The 17,935-nt window shown below is 43.6% G+C and overlaps 1 protein-coding gene across 1 annotated transcript in view; it reads right to left on the bottom strand.

The window, feature by feature from the left end:
• Nucleotides 1–17,935, bottom strand: part of XRN2 (5'-3' exoribonuclease 2) — a 111,716-nt gene that overhangs the window by 51,654 nt on the left and 42,127 nt on the right. The window contains exons 12-16 of the mRNA XM_054984448.1: nucleotides 17,171–17,228; nucleotides 16,979–17,086; nucleotides 14,180–14,224; nucleotides 9,623–9,757; nucleotides 5,945–6,054 (exon numbers count right to left, since the gene is read on the bottom strand). Of these exons, the coding sequence (XP_054840423.1) occupies nucleotides 5,945–6,054; nucleotides 9,623–9,757; nucleotides 14,180–14,224; nucleotides 16,979–17,086; nucleotides 17,171–17,228 (456 nt within the window). The remainder of the gene's footprint in view (nucleotides 1–5,944; nucleotides 6,055–9,622; nucleotides 9,758–14,179; nucleotides 14,225–16,978; nucleotides 17,087–17,170; nucleotides 17,229–17,935) is intronic.

The raw sequence follows: 17,935 nt of genomic DNA, 5'->3' as shown, positions 1-17,935 counted from the left end.
GCTGCCGCCATGCTTCATCGTACGGGCCGAAGGGCAGCCAGGAAGGTCAGCTCTGGCGGCGCGCGCAACTGCAGGGCAGTGGTGAAGGCCTTTTCGGCCTCCTCCGCTGCTATGCGGGCCCACAGGGCAGCGGAGAAGGTTGGAGCCGTCTCCTCCAGCCCTTCCTGCCCCTCGAATGGCCGCCATTTGAGAGGCAGGAAGGGCCTTTTCTGGCTCCTCTGCTGCCGTGTGGGCCTGCAGTGCGGCAGAGAAGGCTGGAGCCTCCTCCTCCAGCCCTTCCTGCCCTCAAATGGACACCGCAGCGAACATTTTAGGGGCAGGAAGAGCCTCTTCTGGCTCCTTCGCTGCTGCACGGACCCACAGAACGACAGAGAAGGCCTCCTCCGGGCCTTCCTACCCCTCAAATGGCCACCACGGCGACCATTTGAGGGGCAGGAAGGGCGTTTTTGGCCTCCTCTGCTGCTGCATGGGTCCGCAGAGCGGCAGAGATGGCCGAAGCCTCCTTCTCTGGCCCTTCCTGCCCCTCAAATGCCATTTGATGGGCAGAAAGGGCCTTTTTGGCCTCCTCCATTGCCACCTGGGCCTGCAGGGCTGCGGGGAGGGCCACCGCCACCACCTTGCTGCCTCCTCTGGGGCCACAGCGGCCCACAGGGCCACTGGGAAGGCCAGATCTGGTGGCGCGTGGCCAGCAGGGCGGCGAGGAAGGCAGGAGCCACCGCCGCTGCCCTGCCCTGCTATCTCCGCAGCTGCAGTGGCCTGCAGCAAGTGGCAGGCCAAGGTAAGTGGGGTGGGGTTGTGGTGGGGGAATGGGGCTGAGGGTTGAGGTGGGATGTTCTTGCTTGCAAGCGGAAGGAAAGGGGCAGGGAATCCCCCTGCGCCTGCCAGCTGAAGTTTAATGAGATCTGTCACTTGCAAGAGGCAGGGAAAGGGCCCTTTAAACTTGGGCCTCAAAGCTTCCTGAAGAAATCCGAATGCTTCAGGGAAGCTTTGATTCGGGAATTCCAAATCTTTACAGATTGCACACCCCTAGGCAATACCAGCATCTTAAATTGCGTCTGGAAGCAGAGAACCATTGTCGATGGAACAAGACTACAGTGATATGGTCCCTACAACCTACTCCAATCAGCATTCTAGCTGCAGCATTCTTTACCAAATTGAAGCTTCTGGACAGTCTTCAAGGGCAGCCACATACAGAGCACATTGCGGTAAACTAATCCTGATGCTATTGACATTGTTATCCTATTTCTTCCTCTTATATAATGTGCAACCAACCTACCAGTAAAACGTGTATCACAAAGAGCACTTGACTTGGAACTAGCTCCCTTCCCATGTATATGTATACATAGGGTTTCACCCTTGCCTCACAACTCCAGTGCCTCACACCCCACTGAAACACACAGTTTGGAGAGTCTCCTAACTTTTGGGAAGGCATTTTAAAGAGGCTGCCATTGGAGGAGCATAGCAATGGGATTCCCCATGCATAAGCAGAAGCAATCTTACACTACTTGGGATCCAAGTCTTTAGGTGCAACCTATTCAGGGGCTGACAAAACCAGGTCATTGGTCAAGCTCACTCAGTTGTCAGATACACCTCCAGGATATCTGCCATGTGTTATGAATTTCTTGCAGCAGTGTGCAGCGTACCTCTGAGAACATGGAGAGGGAACGTGTTTTGTTGACTGCTTATATTGCAGGTGTTTTGGTCACCATTTCCTGGCCAGCCTGCGAACGTGGCCTTGAAGTTCCAGATGAGACTGCACCAACCTCATTAGAGACCGAGAAGAGCTCATCCTTTCCCTCCTCCCCTCTCTCCTGGATCAACGTGACAAAAGCCTAACGGTCTTTCTTTCCCATTGGGGGCAGGGACCTTGCCCTATAATTTTGAAGTGCTAGAGATGGTGACAGAGATGAGAGTGGAAGGAGAACTGCAAAGACCTGAAGGAGGGTGTGTAAAGGACATGGGGCCACACGGAAGTGGAAAAAAACGGAAGGCGGTGGTCGTCGGGGACTCTCTGCTTAGGGATATGGAACGCTATGTCTCTGGGCCAGATCACCTATTCCGAGAGATGTGTTGCTTGCCAGGGGCCAGAATTCAGGATATTACCGACCGACTGCCAAAACTCATCAAGCCTGCTGATAAGTACCAGTTTGTGCTGATTCATGTGGGAACGAATGACATGGCTGCGAATACTGTTGCAAGACTTAAAGAGGATTATGAAGCTCTTGGAAGGCAGTTGAAGGCATTGGGGGCACAGGTGGTATTCTCTTCTATCCTTCCAGTCATAGGAAGAGGTACGCGCAGGGAACGGACCATACTTGAGGTGAATCGTTGGCTGACGTGGTGGTGCCGGCAGGAGCGCTTTGGGTTCTGGGACCATGGGATAGGTTTTCTTAGAGAAGGCCTTCTAGCACATGATGGGCTTCACCTCTCAAGAGCAGGGAAGAAAATGTTTGGAATGAACCTGGAAAACTTCATCAGGAGAGCTTTAAACTGATGCCGCAAGGGGAAGGGGACGATCAAAATGGCGATGTCAATGACGAAGTGAAAACAGTGGGGACCCACCTGGGTAGGACAGGTCAAACAAAGGTACAAGGCTACACGTGTCTATATACCAATGCCCAAAGTATGGGTAATAAGAAAGAAGAGCGTGAGCTTCTATTGTAAACAGAGGGCTACGATATAGTAGGAATTACTGAGACTTGGTGGGATGATTCCCATGACTGGAATGTGCTAGTGGATGGGTAGCAGTTCAAGAAAAACCGGAAGGGTAGAAGAGGTGGAGTGGAGTTGTATGTGAGGAGAGGGCTTGATTGTCAAGAAGTTATGGAGAATGGGGTGGACAGCCCAGTGGAAAGCATATGGGTAGAAATAAGGGGAGGAAGGACAAAGGGTATTATTGTTGGAGTCTGCTACAGACCATCTGACCAGCAAGAAGAAATGGATGCAGCCCTCTTTGAACAGATTGGTAGAGTATCCAGACATCAAAACCTTGTAATTATGGGTGACTTCAACTTCTCCGATGTGTGCTGGGAGACAGGCTCAGCAAAGTGTCATGAATCACTCAATTTCCTGACCTGCCTGGCCGATAACTTCCTTTTTCAAAAGGTGGAGGAAGCTACAAGGGGCTCGGCCATACTAGACTTGATATTAACCAACAGGGAAGAATTGGTAGATGAGGTGAAGGTGGTGGGGACCTTAGGGGGAAGTGACCATGTCCTCCTTGAATTCCAGTTGCTGTGGGGGGCCAAGGAAGTTCATAGCCAGACTCGTAGGTTAGATTTTCGTAAGGCCAACTTCGATGAACTCAAGAGGCTTGATGAGAGTCATTCCGTGGGGGAGTGTGCTGGAAGGGAAAGGAGCGAGTGAAGGGTGGGCTCTTCTCAAACATGAGCTTTTGCAAGCTCAAGCCCTCACTATCCCAGCAAGACGGAAACATGGTAAGGGCTCCAAGAAACTGATGTGGATGTACAGAGAGCTCCAGAATAAGCTAAGGGAGAAAAAGGAATTGTTCAGGAAATGGAGAGAAGGACAGACCTCTAAAGAGGAGTATATGAGGGTTACTAGGTACTGCAGATCAGCCATCAGAGAGGCCAAAGCTCAGTATGAGCTTGGTCTGGCCAGGAGGGCTCGCTTCAATAAGAAAAACTTCTACAGATATGTGAGAAGCAAACGCAAGGCAATTGGACCGCTGCTGGGACTAGATGGAGAAACTCTGATGCAGGACAGAGAAAAAGCAGATAGGCTTAATGACTTTTTTGCCTCTGTTTTCTCCCTGAAGAACTTAGGCACATCTAGAGATAGTAGAAAATGTGACAGGACACCCGAGTGGCTAGTTGACATTGACAGAGAGGTTGTGGAGAGGCATCTGGCTGCACTGGATGAATACAAATCCTCTGGGCTGGATGGGATGCACTCAAGAGTGCTGAAAGAACTTTCTAGAGAACTTGCAGAACCCCTGTCCATCATCTTCAAGGCCTCCTGGAGGACTGGGGATGTGCCACAAGATTGGAGAAGAGCGAATGTTATCCCAATCTTTAAGAAAGGGAAGAAGGATGACCCGGGAAACTACAGGCCGGTCAGTCTGACTTCTGTGGCTGGGAAGATATTAGAACAGATTTTAAAGGGATCAATCTGTAAGCATCTGAAGGACCGCTCAGTGATCTGGGGAAGTCAGCATGGTTTTGTTCCTAACAGATCTTGTCAGACCAACCTGGTTTCCTTCTTCGATCGAGTGACCAGCTTACTGGATTGGGAGAACTCTGTTGACGTGATTTATCTGGATTTCAGTAAAGCTTTTGATAAGGTCCCCCATGACATTCTGATGGGCAAACTGGAAGACTGTGGACTGGAATATAGGACAGTTCAGTGGATAGGGAACTGGTTAGAGGACCTCACCCAAAGAGGGGTGGTCAAAGGGATTTCATCAGATTGGAGGGAGGTGTCCAGTGGGGTGCCGCAGGGCTCGGTTTTGGGCCCGGTACTTTTCAATATTTTTATCAATGATCTGGATGAAGGAGTGGAAGGGGTGCTCATTACATTTGCTGATGATACCAAATTGGGAAGAGTAGCAGACACCCAAGAAGATAGAATTAAAATTCAACAAGACCTGAATACTCTGGAGAAGTGGGCAGCTGTGAATAGGATGCAATTCAACAAAGACAAGTGCACAGTATTACATCTGGGCCACAAAAATGGGAAGCACAAATACTGGATGGGGGATACACTTCTGGGCAGTAGTATATGTGAAAGAGATCCTGGGGTAAGAGCGGATTGTAAACTAAATATGAGCAGTCAGTGTGATGTGGCGGCCAAAAAGGCCAATTCAATCCTGGGTTGTATCCAAGGGGCCATAGCGTCGAAATCGCAGGAGGTCATAGCCCTCTCTATACTGCCTTGGTCAGGCTGCACCTGGAGTATTGTGTGCAGTTCTGGAGGCCTCACTTCAAAAAGGATGTGGACAAAATCGAGAGGGTGCAGAGGAGAGCAACGAGAATGATCAGGGGTCTGGAGACTGAGCTCTATGAGGAAAGGCTGAGGGCCTTGGGAATATTTAGTTTGGAGAAGTGGACATTGAGGGGGGGACATGATTGCTCTCTTTAAATATTTGAAAGGCTGTCATTTGGAGGAGGGCAGGGAGCTGTTCCAGTTGGCAGCAGAGGACCCAAAACATTGGGCTTAAATTACATGGAGAAAGGTACCGGCTGGATATTAAGAAGAACTTTTTCACAGTCAGAGTAGTTCAAAAGTGGAATCAGCTGCCTAGGGAGGTGGTGAGCTCCCCTTCACTGGCAGTTTTCAAGAAGAGGCTGGATGAATACTTGTCAGAGATGCTTTTGGCTGATCCTGAACTGGGCAGGGGGTTGGACTGGATGGTCTGTATGGCCCCTTCCAACTCTATGATTCTAAGTGCTTGGGGAAAATACCTGGCAAGACCTGACATCAGTGCTGCCCAATTGACTGTCAGTAACTCTCTAAGATCATTGGTGGAAAAAACAAAGATTTCCCCCAGTTGCTAAGATCCTTGCAACTGGAAAGGCTAGGGTCTGAACCCAGGGCGTTGCCCACTGAAAGCATATGCTCCTCTACCAAAAGAAGCAATCTGCATCTGGCTGCAGAACTAGAAAGTTTAATTTACAGTACAAAGGAATGACACTCTGCTCACAGAGGCCCAGCTGAATATTGAACCCTCTAGCCAATCTGGCACAGAGTCTCAAAGGGAGTAGCAGCTTTTAGGACGAAAACCTCTACGCATACTAATGGAGACACTTAAATTTAACAGCTATAGCCGATACATCTCGCTGGAATTTACTGAGTATCCCAACCCTCCACATTAATTATCAGTGGATAAAAAGATCACAGAAAACCATTAGCGATATAGGGTAAACAGCATTAATGAAGCAGCATTCCTTCTGACGTCGTGTTAAAAAAATACTAAACGCATCACCTGATATTATCTTCTGGCTCAGGTTCACTGTCGCTGTCCTCTGCTTTTCGCTTAATGCCTCCCGGTGTATCATTGGACGTGAAGCTTGTATTAGGAGAAGATGAAGGAGTCTGGGGACACAGTTATTGTGCAGAGAGTTAAAAGACAAGGACTGACTACATTTTTCAAATTAAAATTAATGGTTTTGTCATAAGGAACGGAAAACAAAGTGATTATATTTAGAAACAAAGGCTGACATCCCAAAGAACCATGCCCTCCACGTGCCCAGGAGAGGATTTCGGTTCTAAAACAGCATCCCCATCTATGCAATATTGCCAACAACTTCGGAAATGGTGGGAACTTTCAAAAGGAGACTGTTATATGGCATACGATTGATGGGGGGTCTTGTCAACCATAAGAAAGAAGGAAAAATTCATCTAGGCATACTTAAAGTAACAACCACAACATACAATTTATATCCCACCCTTCAGGATAACTTACCACCCACTCAGAGCAGTCTACAAAGTTATTATTATCCTCATGTCAATCACCTTGTGGGTGGGGCTGAGAGAGCCTTGAGAGAGCTGTGACTGATCCAAGGTCACCCAGCTGGCTTCAAGTGGAGGAGTGGGGAATCAAACACGGTTCTCCAGATTAGAGTCCTGCACTCTTAACCACTACACCAAACTGGCTCATATTCAAAGTATCTATCCAGAATCAAAAGGGCTATCCAAACTAGCCTTTTGGATTCTGGCATCCAAAAAAGGAATAATCTAAAGAAGGACTTCTCAACCCTTTTAAGCCTGCAAGCACTTATGGAATTGTGAGAGGTGAAAAGGGCACCCCAAAATGGCTGCCACAGGATGTGGTGCCAAACCCAAAATGGCTGCCACAGGAGATGGAGCTAAATGGAATACCTCTCTCCTCACACCTCCTGGAAAGAAGGAAAGCCAGAAGAAGAAATGAAACCACACAATGACTTAGGAAAGCCCAGGTGCTCACCAATCCTCCTCATCTTCCAGTGGAAAAACTTTTCATTAGAATCAGAGCAGTCAGTAACAAGCCCTGCCATACAGTGGACCCACTCACTTTCTGAAAAGTTCAGGGGGCTCCAAGGGAAAGTACTGGAGGGTGTCAATGAGCCTCCAAGTGCCATGTTGGGGAACTTCGATCTAAGGACTGTTTTATGTATTATTTTGATGAGTACACATTCACATTATTGTAACCAAACTCACAATGCTTGGTGCATACATATTGCTTTAACTTCCTGGACACAGTGAAGTGGATCCTACCCCATCCTACTACTCCACTGAGTAAAATGCTTATATTAATTAAAATATTTATACCCCAACTTTTTTTTTGGAATCAAGGTGGAAGTCTTCTCCAACCTAAGGAGCCTTCCTCCAACTTAAGTTAAAGAAGACCCATTTAAGCTGGAGGAAGGCTCCTTAAAAGACGGTTGAATTTTTAAAGTGGAAATATCCAATGGGGCACCAAACTAGATGTGACAGTATCCTCATCTCTGCCATAGGGATGCCACCACCATTTTAAAGTGGTTTAAAAATGCTGCAAGGGCAAGATCAGGCCCACAGGGCAGTGGGCTAAGGTGCGCTTGCCGCCCACCTTTTCACGTGCTAAAACAGCCCCCCCCCATGGTTGTATCAGCACCTGAAAAGGCGGGAGGGGGACTAGATTGCCTCAGATCAATGAGCTGTGGTCTTGCCCTCACGGCCTTTTTCAATCATTTTAAAATGGTGGCTATGTCCTCACAAGGATGCTTTTCACTTCTAGTTTAGCCCTGGGAGTAGAGTCCAACCAGGTTTCCCTATGCTCAGAGCATGCTTTCTTGGCAGAAGTGAAATGTACACAGAAACATATTGTTTGGGTTTTTACAAGTGTCATTCTCTTCAGTCATGAAAGAGTTAGTTTTTGTGTTTAGTCAGAGACTAGTTTGCGTAAGACCAGTTAGATGTCGAGTTGTTCTTCCCGCCAGGGTAAAAGGGCAGTTGCATGCTTAATGAACAGATCTAGGTTTATTGGGGGGCAACTGACATTCTTTCCTTTACTCAGGACGCCATTGCTCTCCAGTTAGATCGTTATCTCCAGGATGTAGGAACTAAGTTAGCTCTTCTTTATTTTATCTCCAATGTAACCTTTATTATTTTTTCTATATGTAGTAAGTATTTATTTTAGAAGCTGAACACACGTGATTCTTTATCTGCTGTGTAAATTTTCTACTCTGCACCAATACTTATCCAACACATATACATGTACAGATTTAGTATACACACAAGTTAAACATACAGGCTCAAAAACTGACAATTTTAAGGTGGGGAGGCATGAGTATGGGGGGAGGGCAGGTGGGGAAGGGCTGTTACTAGGTTCCCTTGAGACTCACTAGGCAGGGACTGATAACGTCATGGGGTAGAAAGCTGGTGCAGCACACTGAAAAGCGCTATCAACAGAACTTCCACACGTTGCTAGGCATCTACCATAGGATGTCTCTGTGTAGTCACAATCACACAGCTTTGAAGAGATCAGCTATTTAGCAGACTAAAAACATAAACAGGGAAAATAGTAAAGTAAAGGTACTTTATCAATTTCCCTGTTTATTTTTTTTTAGCTGATCTCTTCAAAGCTGTGTGATTGTGACAACACAGAAATACCCTATGGTAGATGCACAGCTTTGAAGAGATCAGCTATTTATCAGACTAAAAAAATAAGCAGGGAAATTAAGTATGTGCTAAATGTAATTCAGCTGTTAGAGCCAGATGCTTGCCTCCCATCTTTTCACAAGTGCAGTAGTTACCGCAAGCAGGAAAACACAGGGTTCTGAGCAACTGTTTTCAGAGTCCTTTTCAACAGGCCAGAGACCTTTGTAAGCTCCACAGAGGTGATGTGAATAAGTTAATTTGCCCTTCTTTTGGAGCTGCTGATTAATGATTAACTTTAGTTCGAATGGCATGTTTAGGTAAGCCATAAGGTTGCTAGCCTTGCTCCATACAGTGGAGGGAACACTTGAGGGACAGAGGTTAGCAAAACTGCGGTGGGAACCCAGAAGCGGCATCATTGCGTTGCTCTAGGTAAAAAACAATGGAGATCAGGGAAATTCCTAGAGCATCACATGGCAGATGTGTTGATGTCACTTCCAAGTTCCAGCTAGAAGTGGTGCTATGCAACACTGTTTACCCCCCTCCTCCCAATTTTTGCTCCTGGTACTGAATGGAGCAGGTGGTTGTCAAAGCATAAGGGGCAACCTGGCGCCCCTAGTAAGACAACACATTACCATCTCAGAATAAGGCTTTCCCTATGTTGTGAATAAAACTTGCAAATTACTTCAAGGCTGTTCACTCATCACTTTGCTGCGCGGGGTGGGGGTGGGGGGAGTGGCTTGAGTACTTCCTCCCCACCCTCTTCCCCTTTTCTCTTCACCACCCGCTTCATAGGAAGAACCTCATGACTAAAAAAGGGAGACTTTACATTTAGCTAAACGTGTGATCGTCTCTATTGTTATTCCTTCCCAGGGTCAGGGTATCTGAAGAAGGAATAGCCAAGGGCCACTCCTGATCTCACCCCAGGTTCAACCCCCAGGGTGAAGGAACAGTCCCACTGAGCGGAAAACCAACCACAATACCTTCTTAAATTTGCATAGTCATTACTTTCACCAATTCTGCAATGAAATTCGTAACAATCACTTACTGTGTTCTGTCTGTCCTGCATTCTCATTTCAAAGGCCGTTTGTCTTGGATTGCTGATTGGCTGATGGCTTGATCTGTTTCCCCTCCCTAAAGGCTGTGGTGTGAATTGTCCACCAGCCATAGAATGCTGTTCTCTCTACATGGAGGAAATATACAGTTGGAAAAGGGGTTATCAGAAATCGCCAGAGCAAACACTGTTTTGTGAAGCAAACTTGCAAAATTCCAAAATAGACAAAGTTAATTTAGTGCAACGTTTTGGGCATAGGATTGTCACTGCATGCCTGGATAGTTCAACTGGTTCACATGATATGGGAGCCAGACAGTTAATTGGAAGATGCCAGAGTAATCACACTGGGAGATCTTAATTGGTTACCTATTTGTTTCTGGGTCCAGTTCAAGGCACCAATACTGACCTATAAAGCTCCAAATACTGTGGAACCTCCCGTATCAATCTGCCTGTGTACCAAGACCTCAGGGTTTTCCACACAGGTTTTTTCCTGTCAATTCTGGCCCCATGCTACTTCCTTTTATCCCGAGTTCCACTTTCTTTTTTTCGCCTTTAGTTTTTGATTTGAGTTCTTTGGTTTTCTCCCATTTTGTTTTCTGGTACTTTTGAGACCACTTGTACCCCTATCTTTTTCTGGAAGCGATACTGAGTTGATTTTTTTCCTCACGTGTAATGTTTCTTTCAGTTTTGTTTGTCCCACCTCTTCCCACCCACCTCCAACCCACTTTTTGATGACTGGACATGCATCATCATTGATCCACTCCTCCCCCACCTTCCTGGTTTTGTTTTGACCTTTTTAAGCTGTCAATTTCATATCAATATACTGACCTACTGTTGTAATAATAGGTGCCACAGATTCTATGAATTCGCAGCGTTCATTAAAAAAGTTAAGTATCCAACCTCTTCCCTTGGAGAGATATAAGGAAAAAGGCCTATCTTGCAAGGGAAGGGGTTAGAAACTTACTTTTTAAAAATCATTAATTTCAAAAATCATTAATTTCATACTGATAGATCAGCCTAGCCTTGTAATTAAAATATACAGGAGGTTCTCTGAATTCCCAGCGTTCATTTTTTTAAAAAGTCTATAACCCCTTCCTGTGTGGAAATATGCCTTCTCCTTATATCTCTCTGCAAGGGAAAGGGCTAGAATCTTTTTTTAAAAAATGAAAGATGGGAATTCAGAGCACCTGCTGCACCTTTTATTACAAGGCTAGGTTGATCTATCGATTGAAATTGACAATTTTTTAAAAAATTTGCAAACGCCCTGGTGGCCTAGGGAAGGGGGGTTGGCCATCAGAAAAATCAGCATAATTTGAAAAAAACATAGCCGCTGCCACTCTGGTCTCCATCCCAACAGAGGTCAGTTCCCGCTGCCCCCCCCCCCCCCACTGGTGGGAACCTCCACTGATTACATTTAGCTGGCCACTAAGTTCAACCTTGTTACAGCAAAGAGCATTTGCTGTTAAACAGTTCATTGATGCCATAAAAGGATTTGTTAAGCACTGTTTCTCTTACTTCTGTTCACACTAGAAAAGAGCAAGAGTCCAGCAGCACCTGTAAGACTAACAAAATTTGTGGTAGGGTATGAGCTTTCGTGAGCCACAGCTCACTTCTTCAGATACAATTTCTAGCTGTATCTGAAGAAGCGAGTTGTTGTGACTCACGAAAGTTCTTATAGGTGCTACTGGACTCTTGCTCTTTTCTACTGCTACAGACAAACATGGCTACCCATCTTGTTCTGTTTACACTACTGATGCTCCTTACTGGTAGGTACTGGAACTTTAATAATTTTTGTGCTGATGCTACTTTTTTACAATCTTATTGATATTTATTTCATTTATTTATTTAAAACATCAGTATGCTGCCTTTCTACCCAAACAGGGTCCCAAAGGTGGCAAACATTTAAAAATTTCAAACATTTTAAATAATTTAAAATAGTATAAAAACAATTCAACAAACACACAAACAAATACAATACATAGGTAATTCAACAAACACACACAAACAGATGCAACATAATAACTTTTTGGGGGGTGTAATTTTAAATGTTTTAAATCACCATGAGGATTTTTTTAAAGTAGAAAGGCAAGATAGAAATGCATAAATATGTGGTTAATACTCAGCATGTATATATTGCTTTTAAGTATTCAAAGTGCTTTACATCTACAGGGCTGAATTATGCCCATAACTGCAGAGTGGAAGCTGAGGCAGAGAGAGGTTTGTTCAAGGCATAGGTGAGAGATGAACCAGGGATTTCTTGATGTGCCAGTCAGCTTATAGCCATGACATCATAAAAGCTCTCAGGAAGCAACGAATCACTGTTGCTTCCTGAGAGCTTTTTAAAGCACAGTTCTGGAAGGCTAAAGCTAATCTAAGAGCATCTTTTAACAAGCATGTTCATTCTTCAGACAGTAACTCTCCCCCTGACAACCTCCCACTCCTGTACTGAACCCATATATGCACAGCTTTGAAGAAATCCTGACCATCAGAGAAAATAGCGTTTGGTGGTGGTGATCGGGGGGGCGAGGGGGGCGGGGCGTGGCGTGATTTTTAACATGCAGAGCAGTGCAATTGGCTGTCTCATGTTGCATAAAGGTAAGGCAATCCTGACTTTAAAAATTCAGTTGGTGTTTCTTTAAAAATTCAAGCTTAAAATGGTATTAACAGTTTATCAAGTCAGTTTACAGAAAATTAAATTCTTAATCCAGACACTCCATTAAGAGGCATGTCTTCTGCACTTTTCACTGATTGCTACTAGTGCACTTGCTGGTATCTGGATGGCACAGTCACGCTCTCTAACGAGCACTGTAATGTTATTAGTGCCAGTAAGTCAGGGAGAAAAAAAGAAACAGTTTTGCCAGGTAATTCTGAGAAGTTTTATGATGTTTCAGGTCAACGCTGAGAACTGAAACCTCAGACACTCTTCCCGTAAGTAGCTCACGTGACACTGGAGTATCAGGATGGAAGAAGAACAACTGGCAACATCTTTAGGAAAGGATGCACACAGGAAAAAACGCTAGAAATTTAAAAGATGGGGGAAAGGTTCACCCCACCCCAACTCCTTTCCCTCTGTCCTGGAAAACATTATTTAGCAGACAAAATTGTACTGTTTGCTATACCTATTACAATTATGTTTTAAAATCTTGTATATAGCAAAAATTACATATAAACACACTCAGCATTAAATACTGAGCTTTAAATATGGTCATTCATCAGTGGAGAGAATTCCTTTTTGGGCTCTTTCTGGTCATGTGACTGTGATATCACATTAGTTCCTGTCACATGCTTGCAAGCCAGTGGGTCTCATGATCCCAGTGGGTGTGTGTGTGTGTGGGTGTTAAAAGACTGGATCCAGGTGTGGAAAGGTTGAAGGTCACTGTTTTAAGGCAATTGTACCTTCATTTTTGTCAATTGGGAAAACAGAAAAAAAAATAAAAGATTTGAAAATGGAGGCCACAAACAAAGCAAAAGAAAGTCTTTATCATCTGGACTTGGAAGCAGTCTTGTCTTTGTACAGTTGGGGTTTTCAGAAGCAGAAGAAACAATACTAACAAGTCTACTCCTGTTTAGTATTGGTGACTGGAGAATACATGTATACACCCACAAGCATGATCCCTTCTTCCAAAATGCTTCCAACTCTCCAAAAACAGAAACTTAATGTGCTTTCAGCACACCAACATTAAGGGCTATCAGTAAATCTGGATATTGAGCTGACCTTTGTAACAAACCTCTTCGGAGGCTCTTCCATCACACACGTAAGTGCCATCTTTTGCCACTGAAATAATCTCCTTGAAAATCAGCTGGAGCATAAACTCTCTCTAATCAGACCCTGCTTTTGAAAGATCAATAGCTTCTGATCCTAAAAAAATTCATTTTTCATCTTCACAAAATGAAGGCTAGCACAAATTGAAATGAGTTTCTCACACACACTGGTACATATATATCAAATATAAATCTTGTTTCTTCCACATGCTGCAGAAGACGCAATATGAAGAAGGAAGGAGAGGATTTCAGAGTCATTAATTTTACAGTACATAAAAATTATAGTTAATTATTAATGTAAACAGTCTTCTGCAGTTATTTCACAATTAACTGAAAGTAGTCTGAGGGAATTATGTCTGACAAACTAAAATAATATTTTAAAATATTCTTTTCAAAGCATTTCACATCATTTTAGAAGAGAAATACATCAAAGATTTTTTTTTCAATTCCACCATCCTCCAAAGCACACAGGGAGGGGACATACCTGGATTCTCTTCTTTTTTCTTCCCCCTTCATACTTGTGGCTACGCAAAAGGACCCTTTGCCCTCACCCCTAGGTAATGGGAAAACCATGGCTTCTTGATTTATTGTATGGCAAGCTACACAAGAAACGATTGGGGCATATAAGGCGTTCAAATAAAAAAAAATCAAAATCCCACTCTGCTTGTGCATATCCATGGACTAACCTCAGCAGCTTTTATAATATCATCCTAGAAGAAGTGCCATGTTTGCTTTACTCAGAGTATTTTTTCTTTTAAAAAAGGGAGGGGATCTAGATGCTATATTTACCTTCATTCTCTTCCTTTTTTCTTTCTGTCTTCTTTTGAAATTTTCCTGAAGTCAAGAATAAAGATATTAGAAGAAAGTGTAAAAATTGACAAGAATCTTTTATTACTATATGGCAACCTTTTGTACTGAACTGGAATAGTATTAAATTGGATGAGTGGGTAAGAACAGAAACAATGTACAAAAATCTAAAGCTGATAACGTTACAGTTATTTTGTACAGTTTTGTTTTAACAAAAGAAATATTTATAATATTTGCAGATATGCACATTAGTATTTGTATCATCTTTCCTATTATGAAGAAAGTTGCCATACAGACTCAACTAGAATCCTTTTAAGCACATACTCACACTATAACCAACAGCATCTATTTACTATTCACTGGTGTTACGACCCCTTTCTTTCTCTTGGGTAGATTTGATCTTTAAAAATTTTATTCTTGCCCCCCTCTCGGTACATTGCTGCCACCAGGAATTAAATTCCAGAATAACTTAAATTTCTCCTTTTAGTAACATGCCCAAGGGTCAGACTTTTCATGGTACTATGGGATATAGCGATGACAAATACTCTGGGATATTAAAAAAAAACCCAAAATAAACTTTTATTTTTAAAAGAAGCATATTGGTTTCATATTATTTCTAAAACTTGATGGTTTCAAAAGAGTAGTTCTCAATTCTTAAAGTCACTTTACTTAAACCCAGCCACACAGATCTCCTCTCAGGCTTCACACACAGTTTGCCTGCTTTTGATATTAATTTCTCCCTCAATTACAAGTAAGACCTGTTCTCAGGTGCACACACACAGTTTGCCTGCTTTCTCCTGAATGAACGTTCTTTTGCAAACACACAGTTCAGGCTTCCACACAGGTTATATTTCTCTCAGGCAACATACACAAGCTCAGGCTTCACACACAGTTTGTCTGCTTTTGATATTAATTTCTCCCTCAGTTACAAGTAAGACCTTTTCTCAGGCGCACACACACAGTTTGCCTGCTTTCTCCTGAATGAACGTTCTTTTGCAAACACACAGTTCAGGCTTCCACACAGGTTATATTTCTCTCAGGCAACATACACAAGCTCAGGCTTCACACACAGTTTGCCTGCTTTTGATATTAATTTCTCCCTCAGTTACAAGTAAGACCTTTTCTCAGGCGCACACACACAGTTTGCCTGCTTTCTCCTGAATGAACGTTCTTTTGCAAACACACAGTTCAGGCTTCCACACAGGTTATATTTCTCTCAGGCAACATACACAAGCTCAGGCTTCACACACAGTTTGCCTGCTTTTGATATTAATTTCTCCCTCAGTTACAAGTAAGACCTTTTCTCAGGCGCACACACAGTTTGCCTGCTTTTCCCTGAATGAACGTTCTTTTGCAAACACACAGTTCAGGCTTCCACACAGGTTATATTTCTCTCAGACAACATACACAAGCTCAGGCTGCACACAGCTTGCTTGCTTTCTTCTGACTAAATATTTCTCTCAGAAGTTCTGCTTAAACGTAGGCCATTTCCACACACGTTGAATAATGCACTTTCAATGCACTTTCGCAATCCTTTTGAAGTGGATTTTTTGTTCCACACATGGAAAATCAGTTTCAAATGTTCACTAAGGGTATTGAAAGTGGATTATCCAACGTGTGTGGAAGCAGCCATACTAAGGCTGCACCCAGCTGGCCTCTCTTGCCCTGACTGAATCTTTTCTCTCCACTCAGTAACTGAAAACTGCCTTCACTCCGCCCACTCTCAGTCTTGAGCCAATCATCTCACTCACTCATCCCTCTCTTTCACCCCCACTCTTCATCTATACCACACCAAGCATTTAAAGGCACATACACGCATTTACTTAAAATCATTACAACTGGCTTTCCCAATATGTGGCCCTTAACCACACACACAAAGCAGCGCAAACACAACCACAGAGACACCACAAGGCAGTGTGTGCAAGCAGCCCCATATACAAGTTACAGTGAACATACACACAATCTGTGTACACTTTTTTTTAAAAAAATTTATTGGATGGGTTCACATACATTTCAAAAACATTTTACAACAATATACCCCCTTTCTTAACCATCTGTGTACACATGAATGCGTGCATAAAAACAGTCAAGTCAACAATCTGTGTACACTTGACTGTTTTTATGCACACATTCATGTTACATTCAACATATGTACAGGTGTGATTTAAACCCCACATTTACCCAGATACTGGTCCTTGTAAAGTGCATGTGTTTTGGATCTTTCTTGCAAACAGGTGTCTGCATGTACATGCAAGTTATATGTGTGTGTTCACTGCAACAAGTGAACAGGCGCTGTGTTTACTGGAACTCTTCTTCAAGGTGGAGGGTAAGCAAAACACCTACTGCTGAGTTCCAGGCAGCGTTCAGGAATCTTATTAGTTTGCCATCCACCTAGTCTGCCACTGAGCTCCCTACCTGATCCCCCCATTTAATAGTTATGGGAGATTTCAAGATTTATGCAGACTTTATCCATGGAACTGTCCCAGGTTGTTTTGGATCCAACATGTGACATAAAAAATAAGGGCGTCTGCTCCATTTAATTTTCTGCACTGAGCATCTTGCTGATGATTTTCCTCAGGAGGTTGAATTAAATTCTGGTCATGGTACAATCATTTTCTGCTTAAGGCTTGGTTGGTGTAAACTCCCCAGGGGGAAAAAAATCTGTGGTAAAACATGTTTTGTTTCACGCACTCTGGACTACCAAGAAAATGTTCAACTACACTAGTTTCTGTTGGTTAACTAAGAAAAATAAAATCACAACACACACACACAAAGTTTTACCTCATCATCTTTTCGCTTCTTAAAAATGCTATCTTCGACTTCTCCAACAGCTAACATGATCATCTGTACTCTTTGTAGGTTGACAAAGCCATTTTCTGTAAGGTACCCCTGTAAATTGTAAAAGAATCTAATTATCTTTCCCCCTTGTAGTCTGCGAGCTCTTATTAAAATGTAGAGGGGATAATCACTTACGCCAGTTTTGTGTACAACGTTTTTATATATGTTCACCAGACGATCAATAGCTCCTTCTCTGTAAGACAAATGTTGGTCTATTATAGAAAAATAAAATCACTCAGTCTTATTTTGGACCAGATTCCACTCAATGGATCCTGCCTGGATGGAGCTGGTAGAGATTTGGCTCACCAGGGATGCTGAGCCTGTCTTGCAAACATAGCAATGTTTTAAGCCATTGCACTATTGACACATTACAAAAGACAGAGAGAGATCGAGATCGACCTCAAATAAATAAAATGCTGACCATATCCACATATTCAAGTACAACCCTCCAACCCCCCCCCCCCACAAATTACCTCTACTGGACAGCCGTCAGAAAACAACGGAGCCAAATGACATCCACTCCTTTCCTTGCAATATGCACAGAGAACCAAAACTCTCTCCTTGCAGGAAGGCTTTGAGCACCAGTTCTTTAGTCAGAGCTCTAGAATGTTCTAAAACTGTTTCTGCACACAAAACTTGTTTGTGGTACAACTCAGGGACCACGAAACAGAATCTATACTCTCCTCCCTTAAGGAAGGAATAGAACACCACCGTTACTCTTCTGATGCAAGTAGAAGCCCCACCCCCCTGCCACAAATCCAGAAAAGACTTAAGAGATCAATGTCTGATGCAAGAATCCAGTAGCACCTATAAGACTAACAAAATTTGTGGCAGAGTATGAGCGTTCGTGGTTCACGGAAGCTCATACCCTACCACAAATTTTGTTAAGTTTTATAGGTG

Source organism: Eublepharis macularius, chromosome 7 (assembly GCF_028583425.1).
Source record: "Eublepharis macularius isolate TG4126 chromosome 7, MPM_Emac_v1.0, whole genome shotgun sequence".
NCBI classification, from domain to species: domain Eukaryota; kingdom Metazoa; phylum Chordata; class Lepidosauria; order Squamata; family Eublepharidae; genus Eublepharis; species Eublepharis macularius.
This window is presented reverse-complemented; position numbering and strand designations above follow the sequence as displayed.